At 42.5% G+C, this 20,000-nt stretch overlaps 1 protein-coding gene across 1 annotated transcript in view; it reads left to right on the top strand.

Annotated features, from left to right (window-relative positions):
• Positions 1 to 4,002: 4,002 nt before the first annotated feature.
• Positions 4,003 to 20,000, top strand: part of klf13 (Kruppel like factor 13) — a 97,933-nt gene continuing 81,935 nt past the window's right edge. The window contains exon 1 of the mRNA XM_071400468.1: positions 4,003 to 4,924. Coding sequence (XP_071256569.1) covers positions 4,474 to 4,924 — 451 coding nt within the window. The 5' untranslated portion in view covers positions 4,003 to 4,473. The remainder of the gene's footprint in view (positions 4,925 to 20,000) is intronic.

A 20,000-nucleotide genomic window follows, 5' to 3' on the forward strand; every position in this document is an offset into this window, starting at 1 on the left:
TTTGTCTGGTCTAAAGTAGTGCCCTATAAAGGGGATAGGGTTCCATTTGTCTGGTCTAAAGTAGTGCACTATAACGGGGATAGGGTTCCATTTGTCCGGTCTAAAGTAGTGCACTATAAAGGGAATAGGGTTCCATTTGTCTGGTCTAAAGTAGTGCACTATAACGGGAATAGGGTTCCATTTGTCCTGTCTAAGGTAGTGCACTGTAAAGGGAATAGGGTTCCATTTGTCTGGTCTAAAGTAGTGCACTATAAAGGGAATAGGGTTCCATTTGTCTGGTCTAAAGTAGTGCACTATAAAGGGGATAGGGTTCCATTTGTCCAGTCTAAAGTAGTGCACTATAAAGGGGATAGGGTTCCATTTGTCCGGTCTAAAGTAGTGCACTATAACGGGAATAGGGTTCCATTTGTCTGGTCTAAAGTAGTGCACTATAAAGGGGATAGGGTTCCATTTGTCCGGTCTAAAGTAGTGCACTATAACTGGGATAGGGTTCCATTTGTCTGGTCTAAAGTAGTGCACTATAAAGGGGATAGGGTTCCATTTGTCCAGTCTAAAGTAGTGCACTATAAAGGGGATAGGGTTCCATTTGTCTGGTCTAAAGTAGTGCACTATAAAGGGGATAGGGTTCCATTTGTCCGGTCTAAAGTAGTGCACTATAACGGGAATAGGGTTCCATTTGTCTGGTCTAAAGTAGTGCACTATAAAGGGGATAGGGTTCCAATTGTCCGGTCTAAAGTAGTGCACTATAAACGGAATAGGGTTCCATTCGGTTGGTCTAAAGTAGTGCACTATAAAGGGAATAGGGTTCCATTTGGTTGGTCTAAAGTAGTGCACTATAAAGGGAATAGGGTTCCATTCGGTTGGTCTAAAGTAGTGCACTATAAAGGGGATAGTGTTCCATTCGTCTGGTCTAAAGTAGTGCACTATAAAGGGGATAGGGCTCCATTTGTCCGGTCTAAAGTAGTGCCCTATAAAGGGAATAAGGTGACATTTGGTTGATCCCCTGGTTTCTGGTTTCACAGTGTAGAGACTCCACTGTACGGGAAGCCCGCTCATTGTTCCGATGAGATGATTGTAGGTAAATAATACGTCACACATCTCCAGCGCTCACAAACATGTCCTGTTCTCAATGCTAGCATTGCTTCTGTAATAGTCCTTCTCTTACAGCCTTACAAGATCCTACACTTGCATATCTGAGAGTGTTCCTGATTGGCTACTTCCTATAAAACAAGTATCAACCACAACCCCCAAAGCTAGCTGACATCTCTGTCTACCCTGACCTAACCTGTAGCCCCACACATTGACTTGGCACCGGTTCTCCCCTAGTATAGAGCCTCGTTATTGTTATTTTATTGTTTTACTTTTTATTATGTTTTATTTACTTTAGTTTATTTGGTAAATATTTTCTTAACTCTGTCTTGAACAGCACTGTTGGAAGGGCTTGTAAAGTCAGCGTTTCACTGTAAGGTCTACACATGTTGTGTTCGGGCACATGTGACAAATAAAGTTTGATTTGATTTGAAACTGAACTGCACTTCCTAACCTCCTGCCCAAATGTATGACCATATTAGAGACACATATTTCCTTGAGATTACACAGACCCACAAAGAATTAGAAAACAAACCCATATCTATTCGGTGAAATACCACAGCGTGTCATCACAGCAGTGATATTTGTTACCTGTTGCCACAAGAAAAGGGCAACCAGTGAAGAACAAACACCATTATAAATACAACCCATATTTATGTTTATTTATTTTCCATTTTGTGTACTTTAAGAGAGAGAGAGAGACTAGAGAGACTAGAGAGACTAGAGACTAGAGAGACTAGAGACTAGAGAGACTAGAGACTAGAGAGACTCGAGACTAGAGAGACTAGAGACTAGAGAGACTAGAGAGACTAGAGACTAGAGAGACTAGAGACTAGAGAGACTCGAGACTAGAGAGACTAGAGACTAGAGAGACTAGAGACTAGAGACTAGAGAGACTAGAGACTAGAGAGACTAGAGACTAGAGACTAGAGAGACTAGAGACTAGAGACTAGAGACTAGAGAGACTAGAGACTAGAGAGACTAGAGACTAGAGAGACTAGAGAGACTAGAGAGACTAGAGACTAGAGAGACTAGAGACTAGAGACTAGAGACTAGAGAGACTAGAGACTAGAGAGACTAGAGACTAGAGAGACAAGAGAGACTAGAGAGACTAGAGACTAGAGACTAGAGAGACTAGAGACTAGACAATAGAGAGACTAGACACTAGAGAGACTAGAGAGACTAGAGACTAGAGAGACTAGAGAGACTAGAGAGACGAGAGACTAGAGAGACTAGAGAGACTCGAGAGACTCGAGAGACTCGAGTGACAAGAGAGACTAGAGACTCGAGAGAGACTAGAGACTCGAGAGACTAGAGAGACTAGATACTAGAGAGACTAGAGACTAGAGAGACTCGAGACTAGAGAGACTAGAGACTAGAGAGACTAGAGACTAGAGACTAGAGAGACTAGAGACTAGAGAGACTAGAGAGACTCGAGAGACTCGAGAGACTAGAGACTAGAGAGACTAGAGAGACTAGAGACTAGAGAGACTAGAGACTAGAGAGACTAGAGACTAGAGAGACTAGAGAGACTAGAGACTAGAGACTAGAGAGACTAGAGAGACTCGAGACTAGAGAGACTAGAGACTAGAGAGACTAGAGACTAGAGACTAGAGAGACTAGAGACTAGAGAGACTAGAGAGACTAGAGACTAGAGAGACTAGAGACTAGAGAGACTAGAGACTCGAGACTAGAGAGACTAGAGACTAGAGAGACTAGAGACTCGAGACTAGAGAGAGACTCGAGAGAGACTCGAGAGAGACTCGAGAGACTCGAGACTCGAGAGACTCGAGAGACTCGAGAGACTAGAGAGAGAAGATAGGAATATCCAGATATTAAGGTGTATTCCTATCTTAGCAAACTATTTGACATTTAAAAGTAATATATAGATAAGTGAAGATGCAGTACTATCTTCTTACATTACCTTTAAAACAGTTGGAGGACACGCAAGTAATATATTACACATAATGGACTACACCAAGACAGTAATATATTACACATTATGGACTACACTAAGACAGTAATATATTACATATTATGGACTACAATAAGACAGTAATATATTACACATTATGGACTACACTAAGTCAGTGATATATTACAAATTATGGACTACAATAAGACAGTAATATATTATGGACTACACTAAGTCAGTGATATATTACACATTATGGACTACAATAAGACAGTAATATATTACACATTATGGACTACACCAAGACAGTAATATATTACATATTATGGACTACACTAAGACAGTAATATATTACACATTATGGACTACAATAAGACAGTAATATATTACACATTATGGACTACAATAAGACAGTAATATATTACACATTATGGACTACACTAAGTCAGTAATATATTACATATTATGGACTACAATAAGACAGTAATATATTACATATTATGGACTACAATAAGACAGTAATATATTACACATTATGGACTACAATAAGACAGTAATATATTACACATTATGGACTACACTAAGACAGTAATATATTACACATTATGGACTACACTATGTCAGTAATATATTACACATTATGGACTACACTAAGACAGTAATATATTACGGACTACACTAAGTCAGTAATATATTACGGACTACACTAAGACAGTAATATATTACACATTATGGACTACACTAAGACAGTAATATATTACATATTATGGACTACAATAGTGCCTCCATAACATATTTATTACATAGCCTACTTTACATACAGTATATGATCTCTTATTCTTCTTGTGCTGAGACGTGTTTGTTTCTCTCTAGAAGATAAGAGAGAGAGACGGGCTCTTTATCGCAGATACAACAGTCCACAGCACTGTCTCTCTGTATAGTACATCATGTCCCGATCTAACTTTGTTTAACGAGGTCACGATTCTGGCGCTCTGGAACGCATCGGTATCCAATGGAGAAGCAGCTGCAAGACGACACACCCCTTTATGCATCGGGATGGCACGCCCCCAGCATGGGAACAGCTTCTAGTCGACTCGGCACATTGACCTGTCACAATGCAGGAGACAACTAGGGAAATATCACTGGGATGGACTATGTTCATTTGGCTAAAGAAAGAAAGAAAAGTGATCATTTCATAACTGTTTAATTTCCCAAAGACCGGAAAGGGATTCATACTCGACGTGTTTACGTTTAGATTTTTCAAAAATAATCTAGGATGGCAATTCCATGGAGAAGCCGGTAACATGTATTTTGTGAGTTGTTTCCTATCGATAGCATCCTGAGACCAAAGCTACCTCCACAATCACATAAAGGGATCATCAACCCGACTGAAATCCTTTATTAAACCAGAACATAGTTGTTATATTTGAATGTCACCAATTACGCATCGGTGTTCCGTCTGAACGGATATGGATCATTTCGCTGCTGAGTGCCTTGTGTCTATGTCCAGCCGGGCTATCGTTCACCCTAAAGAGAACAGAGAGTTCAACACGGAACCAGCCGCATGCTATCCAAGGAACGACAGGGACGACATGGTCAAAGACAACTCCTCTCTTTTCGTGGTGGCGAGGATTCTAGCGGATTTTAACCAGCAGGTACCCACGACTACTAGCGATATTGCCGAGCGGGCACAAAGACAAGAAGGGTGCGTGTCGCCAGCTCAAGTCACAGAGGATGGGAATACTGCCACACCTATCCTCGTCAGCCCCGCCGCCGACCTCACACAAAGAGGCAGTAAACGTGTCAGAGGTCGATCCGAACCGGAATCGCCTCAGAAAAAGCACAAATGTCATTATTCAGGTTGTGAAAAAGTTTACGGGAAGTCGTCCCACCTCAAAGCGCACCTAAGGACACACACAGGTCAGTTCCCTTTAAAAACAATTTACACACATTCAAATACAATATTTATGTGATATTATACTCCCCATCGGTTTCACTAGTAGCCTAGTATTATGAAGGGCTGGGTGTGAATAGTGACGAATAGTGACCCTAAATTGGACGTGAGCCAACGCATTGATGCAATGCACAACGTGTCACATACGGTCGCTCACCGTTAACTATTCTATTGACCCGTTGCACATAAAAAAAAACGCTTTAAAAAAACAACACATGATCTAACTATTCTGTTAATATAAACTTAACACTGTAAACGACCCTCTCTGAAACAATGTTAGAGTTGCAGTGGATGAGAGAGCTGCGTTACATTGTAGTATTGTCTGTATTCACTGGCCGGTGGATAAGTTGAGCGAGTATAGAAAACACTCAACTCAATGACCTGCCGTATGGCTGATGTAGAACAGCAGGTGCAGCGTAATGGGATTCATACAACTAACGGAAGTATACCACTATGGGCTTGTTTCAGTTGACAGAAAAAAACACAAGAAACACACGGAACAGAACAACAACAACAAAACTATTTGACTTTATCGCAAAACGTTTCTGGAAAAAGTCAAATCTATTTATTTACTGTGAGCAATAAATCCTATAGGAAAGGATGGATGGATGGAGGGAGAGAAAGAGAGAGATAGACAGAGAGGGTAAAGAGAGAAAGAGTGAGAGAGAGAGAGATAGATGGTAAGTGTGACTCTAAGCTCTTTGTTTTGCTGTGGGAGGATGTACCACACCCCCTTCACTGGCTCCTCACTAGTTACCACAGCCACAAAGTCATAATTATGGAAAACCGCGCCTATTTCTACAATTTATCTTCTTAAAATCGGATTTTAACCCTAACCTTAAATTAAGACAAAAAAGCTATTTTTGTTTTCATGAATTTTAAAAAATATAGCCAATTTTCACTTCGTGCTTGTGGTAACTAGTGACAACCCCTTCCCTGCCAACACCAGAGTTCTCTCTCTCTCTCTCTCTCTCTCTCTCTCTCTCTCTCTCTCTCTCTCTCTCTCTCTCTCTCTCTCTCTCTCTCTCTCTCTCTCTCTCTCTCTCTATCTATCTATCTCTCTATCTCTCTATCTCTCTATCTCTCTATCTCTCTATCCCTCTCTCTCTCTCTCTCTCTCTCTCTCTCTCTCTCTCTCTCTCTCTCTCTCTCTCTCTCTCTCTCTCTCTCTCTCTCTCTCTCTCTCTCTCTCTATATCTCTCTCAGTCTCTCTCTCTCGGCTCCAGGCCCAGCCCCAGACACACAGTCTGCCTGCCTTACAGCTGATCTGTCCAGCAACAGACTCAGCTAGCAGAGCTCAGACACAGGGAGGTTTCCCATAGGATAAGATGCTTCATATCATATCATTAGATGGAGAACATAATGTCCTTAATCTGCCATCCTATAGACCCAGCAGTTCATTGTTGTCCTCTCTAATGGACATTTGTTTTTCTACGTGTCCCTAAGGCCATACTGTGTTGGGACTTGTACCTTTGAGAGGAGCATTCTGGGCTTTTCAATGATATCACATGTGTGAGGCTTCATCATCTTTTCTTCTTTGTTCTTCAAAATAGCTACCATCATAATTACCATCACACTTACCATCACAATTACCATCATAATTACCATCACAATTACCATCATGATTGCCATCATAATTACCATCACAATTACCATCATAATTACCGTCACAATTACCATCATGATTGCCATCATAATTACCATCACAATTACCATCATAATTACCGTCACAATTACCATCATGATTGCCATCATAATTACCATCACAATTACCATCACAATTACTATCACAATTAGCATCACACTTACCATCACAATTAGCATCACGATTACCATCACAATTAGCATCATGATTACCATCACGATTACCATCATAATTACCATCACAATTAGCATCACGATTACATCACAATTTCCACATTTTATGGTAAGTGTGTGTAATTGTGTAAATATAATTTTGTGTGAGTTTGATATCCAAATGGTTTCTAACAGGTAAATACCTCAGGAATAGTTTGGTGAGTTTTCAGAGCAGTGGAATCATTTTGTCCCATTAAATCACACCTGTCCTCTGTATCTATAGCTTCTGTAGCTTCCAATTGGCTCATTCATCCCCCCCCTCCTCTCCCCTGTAACTATTCCCCAGGTTGTTGCTGTAAATGACAACGTGTTTCTCAGTCAACTTACCTGGTAAAATAACAGATAAATAAAAATAAATAAATCTATGTTTTCTACCTACTCATAGTTATTATCAACAGAGTCCTAATGGCCACTACAGTGCACATACAACAAGATGGCGAAATAACTACCCCCCCCTGTTACTTTCATCCCAACCCTTATGTTGATGAGAATAGATCATGTTATGAGGTACTCATTAAATGGATAGCCGGACTGTTTGCCTACGCTGCTGCTACTCTCTGTTTATTATCTATGCATAGTCACTTTAATAACTCTACCTACATGTACATATTACCTCAATTACCTCGGACACCGGTACCCCCTGTATATAGCCTCCACATTGACTCTGTACCGGTACCCCCAGTATATAGCCTCCACATTGACTCTGTACCGGTACCCCCTGTATATAGCCTCCACATTGACTCTGTACCGGTACCCCCTGTATATAGCCTCCACATTGACTCTGTACCGGTACCCCCTGTATATAGCCTCCACATTGACTCTGTACCGTAACACCCTGTATATAGTCTCCACATTGTCTCTGTACCGGTACCCCCTGTATATAGCCTCCACATTGTCTCTGTACCGGTACCCCCTGTATGTAGCCTCCACATTGACTCTGTACCGGTACCCCCCTGTATATAGCCTCCACATTGACTCTGTACCGGTACCCCCTGTATATAGCCTCCACATTGACTCTGTACCGGTATCCCCTGTATATAGCCTCCACATTGACTGGTACCCCCTGTATATAGCCTCCACATTGACTCTGTACCAGTACCCCCTGTATACAGCCTCCACATTGACTCTGTACCGGTACACCCTGTATATAGCCTCCACATTGACTCTGTACCGGTACCCCCCTGTATATAGCCTCCACATTGACTCTGTACCGTAACACCCTGTATATAGCCTCCACATTGACTCTGTACCGGTACCCCCTGTATATAGCCTCCACATTGACTCTGTACCGGTACCCCCTGTATATAGCCTCCACATTGACTCTGTACCGGTACCCCCTGTATATAGCCTCCACATTGACTCTGTACTAGTACCCCCTGTATATAACCTCCACATTGACTCTGTACCGGTACCCCCTGTATATAGCCTCCTCATTGACTCTGTACTGGTACCCCCTGTATACAGCCTCCACATTGACTCTGTACCGGTACCCCCTGTATATAGCCTCCACATTGACTCTGTACCGGTAACCCCTGTATATAGCCTCCACATTGACTCTGTACCGGTACCCCCTGTATATAGCCTCCACATTGACTCTGTACCGGTACCCCCTGTATATATCCTCCACATTGACTCTGTACCGGTACCCCCTGTATATAGCCTCCACATTGTCTCTGTACCGGTACCCCCTGTATATAGCCTCCACATTGACTCTGTACCGGTACACCCTGTATATAGCCTCCACATTGACTCTGTACTGGTACCCCCTGTATATAACCTCCACATTGACTCTGTACTGGTACCCCCTGTATATAACCTCCACATTGACTCTGTACCGGTACCCCCTGTATATAGCCTCCACATTGACTCTGTACCGTAACACCCTGTATATAGCCACATTGACTCTGTACCGTAACACCCTGTATATAGCCTCCACATTGACTCTGTACTGGTACCCCCTGTATATAACCTCCACATTGACTCTGTACCGGTACCCCCTGTATATAGCCTCCACATTGACTCTGTACCGGTACCCCCTGTATGTAGCCTCCACATTGACTCTGTACCGGTACCCCCTGTATATAGCCTCCACATTGACTCTGTACCGGTACCCCCTGTATATAGCCACATTGACTCTGTACCGTAACACCCTGTATATAGTCTCCACATTGACTCTGTACCGGTACCCCCTGTATATAGCCACATTGACTCTGTACCGTAACACCCTGTATATAGCCTCCACATTGACTCTGTACCGTAACACCCTGTATATAGCATCCACACTGACTCTGTACCGTAATACCCTGTATATAGCCACATTGACTCTGTACCGTAATACCCTGTATATAGCCTCCACATTGACTCTGTACCGGTCCCAAATGGCTCCCTATTCCCTATTTAGTGCACTTCTTTTGACCAGGGCCCATAGGGATATGCACAATAAAAAGAATAGGATGCTATTTGGAACTCAGTCATAGACAGCATAACACTGACAGCCCACAGAAACAATACAATATACAGATATTATATAGCATTATTATTATATTGGTGAATGAAATGAGCAGTTATGCAATGATTCCTCTGTTTCACAGCTGGAAGGGGTTGGCCTGTTGGCTCTTTTCGTTTTTACATGTAACACGTCTCTACAAGGACTGTATCTTTGATGATCAAAGCCTTCCTAGACTTCAGAAGCCTTTGTAGATTACAACTGCAGAAGACAGATGAAACCGATGCACCGTGAATGTTATGCTAGGATTTGCAATAGATACGTTCCTAGATAGAACGATACAAGTGATTAATTTGTGGTCGTTTGGTGTTTCTGGATGGTGACCAAATGATGCAGAAGTTCTGTACTAGACTACTAACCCCTAACCCCATCCCCTCTAACCCTAACCCTATCCATCTACACATCTCTGATACTCCACTCTAACCCTAACCCCATCCATCTACACATCTCTGATACTCCCCTCTAACCCTAACCCTATCCATCTACACATCTCTGATACTCCCCTCTAACCCTAACCCTATCCATCTACACATCTCTGATACTCCCCTCTAACCCTATCCATCTACACATCTCTGATACTCCCCTCTAACCCTATCCATCTACACATCTCTGATACTCCCCTCTAACCCTAACCCCATCCATCTACACATCTCTGATACTCCCCTCTAACCCTATCCATCTACACATCTCTGATACTCCCCTCTAACCCTAACCCTATCCATCTACACATCTCTGATACTCCCCTCTAACCCTATCCATCTACACATCTCTGATACTCCCCTCTAACCCTAACCCTATCCATCTACACATCTCTGATACTCCCCTCTAACCCTAACCCTATCCATCTACACATCTCTGATACTCCCCTCTAACCCCATCCATCTACACATCTCTGATACTCCCCTCTAACCCTAACCCTATCCATCTACACATCTCTGATACTCCCCTCTAACCCCATCCATCTACACATCTCTGATACTCCCCTCTAACCCTAACCCCATCCATCTACACATCTCTGATACTCCCCTCTAACCCTAACCCTATCCATCTACACATCTCTGATACTCCCCTCTAACCCCATCCATCTACACATCTCTGATACTCCCCTCTAACCCTAACCCCATCCATCTACACATCTCTGATACTCCCCTCTAACCCTAACCCTATCCATCTACACATCTCTGATACTCCCCTCTAACCCTAACCCTATCCATCTACACATCTCTGATACTCCCCTCTAACCCTAACCCTATCCATCTACACATCTCTGATACTCCCCTCTAACCCTAACCCTATCCATCTACACATCTCTGATACTCCCCTCTAACCCTAACCCTATCCACCTACACATCTCTGATACTCCCCTCTAACCCTAACCCCATCCATCTACACATCTCTGATACTCCCCTCTAACCCTAACCCCATCCATCTACACATCTCTGATACTCCCCTCTAACCCTATCCATCTACACATCTCTGATACTCCCCTCTAACCCTAACCCTATCCATCTACACATCTCTGATACTCCCCTCTAACCCTATCCATCTACACATCTCTGATACTCCCCTCTAACCCTAACCCCATCCCCTCTAACCCTAACCCTATCCATCTACACATCTCTGATACTCCCATCTAACCCTATCCATCTACACATCTCTGATACTCCCCTCTAACCCTATCCATCTACACATCTCTGATACTCCCCTCTAACCCTAACCCTATCCATCCATCTACACATCTCTGATACTCCCATCTAACCCTATCCATCTACACATCTCTGATACTCCCCTCTAACCCTAACCCCATCCATCTACACATCTCTGATACTCCCCTCTAACCCTAACCCTATCCATCTACACATCTCTGATACTCCCCTCTAACCCTATCCATCTACACATCTCTGATACTCCCCTCTAACCCTAACCCCATCCCCTCTAACCCTAACCCTATCCATCTACACATCTCTGATACTCCCATCTAACCCTATCCATCTACACATCTCTGATACTCCCCTCTAACCCTATCCATCTACACATCTCTGATACTCCCCTCTAACCTTAACCCTATCCATCCATCTACACATCTCTGATACTCCCATCTAACCCTATCCATCTACACATCTCTGATACTCCCCTCTAACCCTAACCCTATCCATCTACACATCTCTGATACTCCCCTCTAACCCTAACCCCATCCATCTACACATCTCTGATACTCCCCTCTAACCCTATCCATCCATCTACACATCTCTGATACTCCCCTCTAACCCTAACCCTATCCATCTACACATCTCTGATACTCCCCTCTAACCCCATCCATCTACACATCTCTGATACTCCCCTCTAACCCTAACCCTATCCATCTACACATCTCTGATACTCCCCTCTAACCCTAACCCTATCCATCTACACATCTCTGATACTCCCCTCTAACCCTAACCCTATCCATCTACACATCTCTGATACTCCCCTCTACCCTATCCATCTACACATCTCTGATACTCCCCTCTAACCCTAACCCCATCCATCTACACATCTCTGATACTCCCCTCTAACCCTAACCCCATCCATCTACACATCTCTGATACTCCCCTCTACCCTATCCATCTACACATCTCTGATACTCCCCTCTAACCCTATCCATCTACACATCTCTGATACACCCCTCTAACCCTAACCCTAACCATCTACACATCTCTGATACTCCCCTCTAACCCTAACCCTATCCATCTACACATCTCTGATACTCCCCTCTAACCCTATCCATCTACAGTATACATCTCTGATACTCCCATCTAACCCTGTCCCATGTTGTGTTGCTACCATGTTATTGTCATGTTGTGTCGCTACCATGCTGTTGTCATGTGTTGCTGCCTTGCTATGTTGTTGTCTTAGGTCTCTCTTTATGTAGTGTTGTGTTGTCTCTCTTGTTGTGATGTGTGTTTTGTCCTATATCTATATTGTATTTATTTATTTATTTTAGTCCCAGGCCCCATCCCCACAGGAGGCCTTTTGCATTTTGGTAGGTTGTCATTGTAAATAAGAATTTGTTCTTAACTGACTTGCCTAGTTAAATAAAGGTTAAATAAAATAAAAATTGAAAAACTATCAGATCAGAACATCTGAACAATACTGTAAGGTAAAGGATCTCCTGACCAGAAATTCTCCTGACCTTGGTCCTGAATATCAAGTGAGTCTAGACCTGCAGTCATATGATGCAGAAAAAAATGGCTTCAAAAATCCTGAACATAGCACTTTTAATGAACAATATTCCTATTCTGTGAGTTGAGTGTGAACTCCTGAAATATAATCCTCCTCCCACCCACTTTGTTATTCTAGTGAAACTGCACTGCACCACAAAACGGGGACAATCAGCCATTTTGTCTAGACTGCTATGCTGAGTGTTCTACGTGTGGAGAAGAGAGACTGGTCCTTCAGGTTCTGATAGACAGCAGGGGGGGGGGGTGAAATTCTATCCAGGCAGAGCGGTCGGGCGGTGCTCGTGCCGGTGACTGTCACTCAAGTGAGGCTGAGAAAATATAGAGGTCTGTCCTATTTCTGAAGCAGCGGTGTCATTGTTGACCAATCACGGGAGACAACGTAGCCTATTGGGGTGATACGTCAGCTGACGTACGTCCTTTTGTCCTCTTTAGCTAGCTGGCTAACAACTAGCAATTTACACACACACGTTGAACAATAAGTTTCAAGTTTCATGTTTGTTTTATTTTTTTTTATGTCACCTGCACAAGTACAGTGAAAGGCCTTGCTTGCAAACTCAAAACCCAACAATGCAATAATCTATAACAATGTATTACTCGAACAAAAACACGAGAAATATGAAGAAATATAAAGAACACAATAAGTAAGTAAGAATACTATATACAGGGTCAGTTAATACCATACTATATACAGGGTCAGTTAATACCATACTATATACAGGGTCAGTTAATACCATACTATATACAGGGTCAGTTAATACCATACTATATACAGGGTCAGTTAATACCATACTATATACAGGGTCAGTTAATACCATACTATATAAAGGGTCAGTTAATACCATACTATATACAGGGTCAGTTAATACCATACTATATACAGGGTCAGTTAATACCATACTATATACAGGGTCAGTTAATACCATACTATATGCAGGGTCAGTTAATACCATACTATATACAGGGTCAGTTAATACCATACTATATACAGGGTCAGTTAATACCATACTATATACAGGGTCAGTTAATACCATACTATATACAGGGTCAGTTAATACTATACTATATACAGGGTCAGTTAATACTATACGATATACAGGGTCAGTTAATACCATACTATATACAGGGTCAGTTAATACCATACTATATACAGGGTCAGTTAATACCATACTATATACAGGGTCAGTTAATACCATACTATATACAGGGTCAGTTAATACCATACTATATACATGGTCAGTTAATACCATACTATATACAGGGTCAGTTAATACCATACTATATACAAGGTCAGTTAATACCATACTATATACAGGGTCAGTTAATACCATACTATATACAGGGTCAGTTCAATACCATACTATATACAGGGTCAGTTAATACCATACTATATACAGGGTCAGTTAATACCATACTATATACAGGGTCAGTTAATACCATACTATATACAGGGTCAGTTAATACCATACTATATACAGGGTCAGTTAATACCATACTATATACAGGTTCAGTTAATACCATACTATATACAGGGTCAGTTAATACCATACTATATACAGGGTCAGTTAATACCATACTATATACAGGGTCAGTTAATACCATACTATATACAGGGTCGGTTAATACCATACTATATACAGGGTCAGTTAATACCATACTATATACAGGGTCAGTTAATACCATACTATATACAGGGTCAGTTAATACCATACTATATACAGGGTCAGTTAATACCATACTATATACAGGGTCAGTTAATACCATACTATATACAGGGTCAGTTTAATACCATACTATATACAGGGTCAGTTAATACCATACTATATACAGGGTCAGTTAATACCATACTATATACAGGGTCAGTTAATACCATACCATATACAGGGTCAGTCAATACCATACTATATACAGGGTCAGTCAATACCATACTATATACAGGGTCAGTTAATACCATACTATATACAGGGTCAGTTAATACCATACTATATACAGGGTCAGGTAATACCATACTATATACAGGGTCAGTTCAATACCATACTATATACAGGGTCAGTTAATACCATACTATATACAGGGTCAGTTAATACCATACTATATACAGGGTCAGTTAACACCATACTATATACAGGGTCAGTTAACACCATACTATATACAGGGTCAGTTAATACCATATAAACAATGTACAGGGATACTGGTGTGATGGAGGTAGTAATGTATAGGGGGAAGGCGACTAGGCAACAGCATATAAGATTAACACAGTAGCAGCAGCTTGTATGTGAGTGTGTGTTTGTGTGTGTGTGTGTGTGTGTGTGTGTGTGTGTGTGTGTGTGTGTGTGTGTGTGTGTGTGTGTGTGTGTGTGTGTGTGTGTGTGTGTGTGTGTGTGTGTGTGTGTGTGTGTGTGTGTGTGTGTGTGTGTGTGTGTGTGTATGTGTATGTGTGAGTGAGTGTAGAGTCAGTATCAGTGCATAATATGTGTGAATCAGCAGATTCTATAAATTCTTGTTTTCTAATCTATTTTTGGATTCATCATGTCTGTTGCACGTACAGGTAAATATGATTCACATTTCGCACGTCATGTTTGTTTATGTCGTTGCTATGGGCACACGCGGCTGTGGCCCTTTTGTGTAAAGAAACACTGTCCGCCTGACTAGATGGACTAGACGTTGTTCTCAGTGGGGAACTCTGCCACATTCCAGTGGGTGTCTGCTCACAGGCCTTTAGGTACCGTCTGGTTAGACTTTTGCCTCTTCGTTCTAAAACTCATCGTCTCTCAGGAGTTCTTCAGCTGTAGAGTTTTAATGACATGTTGGCAACAGGGTTAGATCTCGTTTCGCTTCAAGTAAACAAGAGAAGTTGAGTGATTTGTGGCAACGTATTGTTGCCTGGCTGCGTGCGTGTGTGTGTGTGTGTGTGTGTGTGTGTGTGTGTGTGTGTGTGTGTGTGTGTGTGTGTGTGTGTGTGTGTGTGTGTGTGTGTGTGTGTGTGTGTGTGTGTGTGTGTGTGTGTGTGTGTGTGTGTGTGTGTGTGTGCCACGGGTTACACCAGGATACGTGTGCTGCGTTGGTCTGAGGTTAGTGGATGTTGTGTTTTGTTAGGTTTCTGTGACAGCGGCCCAGATGGGAACAGCAGAGCACGGAACAGAGCACTGTCTGGTGTGTGTGTGTGTGTGTGTGTGTGTGTGTGTGTGTGTGTGTGTGGTATTTCCTGCTGTTGTTGAAACACACGCCATCAACTCCGTCCCAAGTGGCTCCCTGTTTCCATTATAGTGCACTACTTTTGACCAGTACCCTGTGGGGAGAAGTCCAAAAGTAGTACACTATATAAGGAATAGGGTGCAATTTGGGACGTATTCTCTTCTTTGAAAAGAGCTTCTATTCTTCCTCATTACGTCACTCTCTCAGTTAGTAAATACAACTACCTCCTCCACTTTACCTCAGGTAGTCTATACAACTACCTCCTCCACTTTACCTCAGGTAGTCTACACAACTACCTCCTCCACTTTACCTCAGGTAGTCTTAGTAAATACAACTACCTCCTCCACTTTACCTCAGGTGGTCTACACAACTACCACCTCCACTTTACCTCAGGTAGTCTATACAACTACCTCCTCCACTTTACCTCAGGTAGTCTATACAACTACCTCCTCCACTTTACCTCAGGTAGTCTTAGTAAATACAACTACCTCCTCCACTTTACCCCAGGTAGTCTACACAACTACCTCCTCCACTTTACCTCAGGTAGTCTACACAACTACCTCCTCCACTTTACCTCAGGTAGTCTTAGTAAATACAACTACCTCCTCCACTTTACCTCAGGTAGTCTATACAACTACCTCCTCCACTTTACCTCAGGTAGTCTTAGTAAATACAACTACCTCCTCCACTTTACCTCAGGTAGTCTATACAACTACCACCTCCACTTTACCTCAGGTAGTCTTAGTAAATACAACTACCTCCTCCACTTTACCTCAGGTAGTCTACACAACTACCTCCTCCACTTTACCTCAGGTAGTCTACACAACTACCTCCTCCACTTTACTTCAGGTAGTCTATACAACTACCTCCTCCACTTTACCTCAGGTAGTCTACACAACTACCTCCTCCACTTTACCTCAGGTAGTCTACACAACTACCTCCTCCACTTTACCCCAGGTAGTCTTAGTAAATACAACTACCTCCTCCACTTTACCTCAGGTAGTCTACACAACTACCTCCTCCACTTTACCCCAGGTAGTCTTAGTAAATACAACTACCTCCTCCACTTTACCTCAGGTAGTCTTAGTAAATACAACTACCTCCTCCACTTTACCTCAGGTAGTCTATACAACTACCACCTCCACTTTACCTCAGGTAGTCTTAGTAAATACAACTACCTCCTCCACTTTACCTCAGGTAGTCTACACAACTACCTCCTCCACTTTACCTCAGGTAGTCTACACAACTACCTCCTCCACTTTACCTCAGGTAGTCTACACAACTACCTCCTCCACTTTACCTCAGGTAGTCTTAGTAAATACAACTACCTCCTCCACTTTACTTCAGGTAGTCTATACAACTACCTCCTCCACTTTACTTCAGGTAGTCTTAGTAAATACAACTACCTCCTCCACTTTACCTCAGGTAGTCTACACAACTACCTCCTCCACTTTACCTCAGGTAGTCTATACAACTACCACCTCCACTTTACCTCAGGTAGTCTTAGTAAATACAACTACCTCCTCCACTTTACCTCAGGTAGTCTACACAACTACCTCCTCCACTTTACCTCAGGTAGTCTACACAACTACCTCCTCCACTTTACCTCAGGTAGTCTACACAACTACCTCCTCCACTTTACCTCAGGTAGTCTTAGTAAATACAACTACCTCCTCCACTTTACCTCAGGTAGTCTATACAACTACCACCTCCACTTTACCTCAGGTAGTCTTAGTAAATACAACTACCTCCTCCACTTTACCTCAGGTAGTCTACACAACTACCTCCTCCACTTTACCTCAGGTAGTCTACACAACTACCTCCTCCACTTTACCTCAGGTAGTCTACACAACTACCACCTCCACTTTACTTCAGGTAGTCTTAGTAAATACAACTACCTCCTCCACTTTACCTCAGGTAGTCTATACAACTACCTCCTCCACTTTACCTCAGGTAGTCTACACAACTACCTCCTCCACTTTACCTCAGGTAGTCTACACAACTACCTCCTCCACTTTACCTCAGGTAGTCTACACAACTACCACCTCCACTTTACTTCAGGTAGTCTTAGTAAATACAACTACCTCCTCCACTTTACCTCAGGTAGTCTATACAACTACCTCCTCCACTTTACTTCAGGTAGTCTTAGTAAATACAACTACCTCCTCCACTTTACCTCAGGTAGTCTTAGTAAATACAACTACCTCCTCCACTTTACCTCAGGTAGTCTATACAACTACCACCTCCACTTTACCTCAGGTAGTCTATACAACTACCTCCTCCACTATACTTCAGGTAGTCTTAGTAAATACAACTACCTCCTCCACTTTACCTCAGGTAGTCTATACAACTACCTCCTCCACTTTACCTCAGGTAGTCTATACAACTACCACCTCCACTTTACCTCAGGTAGTCTATACAACTACCTCCTCCACTTTACCTCAGGTAGTCTTAGTAAATACAACTACCTCCTCCACTTTACTTCAGGTAGTCTTAGTAAATACAACTACCTCCTCCACTTTACCTCAGGTAGTCTATACAACTACCACCTCCACTTTACCTCAGGTAGTCTTAGTAAATACAACTACCTCCTCCACTTTACCTCAGGTAGTCTACACAACTACCACCCCCACTTTACCTCAGGTAGTCTATACAACTACCTCCTCCACTTTACCTCAGGTAGTCTACACAACTACCTCCTCCACTTTACCTCAGGTAGTCTACACAACTACCTCCTCCACTTTACCTCAGGTAGTCTTAGTAAATACAACTACCTCCTCCACTTTACCTCAGGTAGTCTTAGTAAATACAACTACCTCCTCCACTTTACCTCAGGTAGTCTACACAACTACCTCCTCCACTTTACCTCAGGTAGTCTACACAACTACCTCCTCCACTTTACCTCAGGTAGTCTACACAACTACCTCCTCCACTTTACCTCAGGTAGTCTACACAACTACCTCCTCCACTTTACCTCAGGTAGTCTATACAACTACCTCCTCCACTTTACCTCAGGTAGTCTTAGTAAATACAACTACCACCTCCACTTTACCTCAGATAGTCTATACAACTACCTCCTCCACTTTACCTCAGATAGTCTTAGTAAATAACTACCTCCTCCACTTTACCTCAGGTAGTCTATACAACTACCTCCTCCACTTTACCTCAGGTAGTCTTAGTAAATACAACTACCTCCTCCACTTTACTTCAGGTAGTCTATACAACTACCACCTCCACTTTACCTCAGGTAGTCTATACAACTACCTCCTCCACTTTACCTCAGGTAGTCTATACAACTACCTCCTCCACTTTACCTCAGGTAGTCTTAGTAAATACAACTACCTCCTCCACTTTACCTCAGGTAGTCTATACAACTACCACCTCCACTTTACCTCAGGTAGTCTATACAACTACCTCCTCCACTTTACCTCAGGTAGTCTTAGTAAATACAACTACCTCCTCCACTTTACCTCAGGTAGTCTATACAACTACCACCTCCACTTTACCTCAGGTAGTCTATACAACTACCTCCTCCACTTTACCTCAGGTAGTCTATACAACTACCTCCTCCACTTTACCTCAGGTAGTCTTAGTAAATACAACTACCTCCTCCACTTTACCTCAGGTAGTCTATACAACTACCACCTCCACTTTACCTCAGGTAGTCTATACAACTACCTCCTCCACTTTACTTCAGGTAGTCTTAGTAAATACAACTACCACCTCCACTTTACCTCAGGTAGTCTATACAACTACCACCTCCACTTTACCTCAGGTAGTCTTAGTAAATACAACTACCTCCTCCACTTTACCTCAGGTAGTCTTAGTAAATACAACCACCTCCTCCACTTTACCTCAGGTAGTCTATACAACTACCACCTCCACTTTACCTCAGGTAGTCTTAGTAAATACAACTACCTCCTCCACTTTACCTCAGGTAGTCTTAGTAAATACAACCACCTCCTCCACTTTACCTCAGGTAGTCTATACAACTACCACCTCCACTTTACCTCAGGTAGTCTTAGTAAATACAACTACCTCCTCCACTTTACCTCAGGTAGTATACACAACTACCACCTCCACTTTACCTCAGGTAGTCTACACAACTACCTCCTCCACTTTACCTCAGGTAGTCTACACAACTACCTCCTCCACTTTACCTCAGATAGTCTATACAACTACCTCCTCCACTTTACCTCAGGTAGTCTATACAACTACCTCCTCCACTTTACCTCAGGTAGTCTACACAACTACCTCCTCCACTTT

This window comes from Salvelinus alpinus, chromosome 5, assembly GCF_045679555.1.
Source record: "Salvelinus alpinus chromosome 5, SLU_Salpinus.1, whole genome shotgun sequence".
NCBI classification, from domain to species: domain Eukaryota; kingdom Metazoa; phylum Chordata; class Actinopteri; order Salmoniformes; family Salmonidae; genus Salvelinus; species Salvelinus alpinus.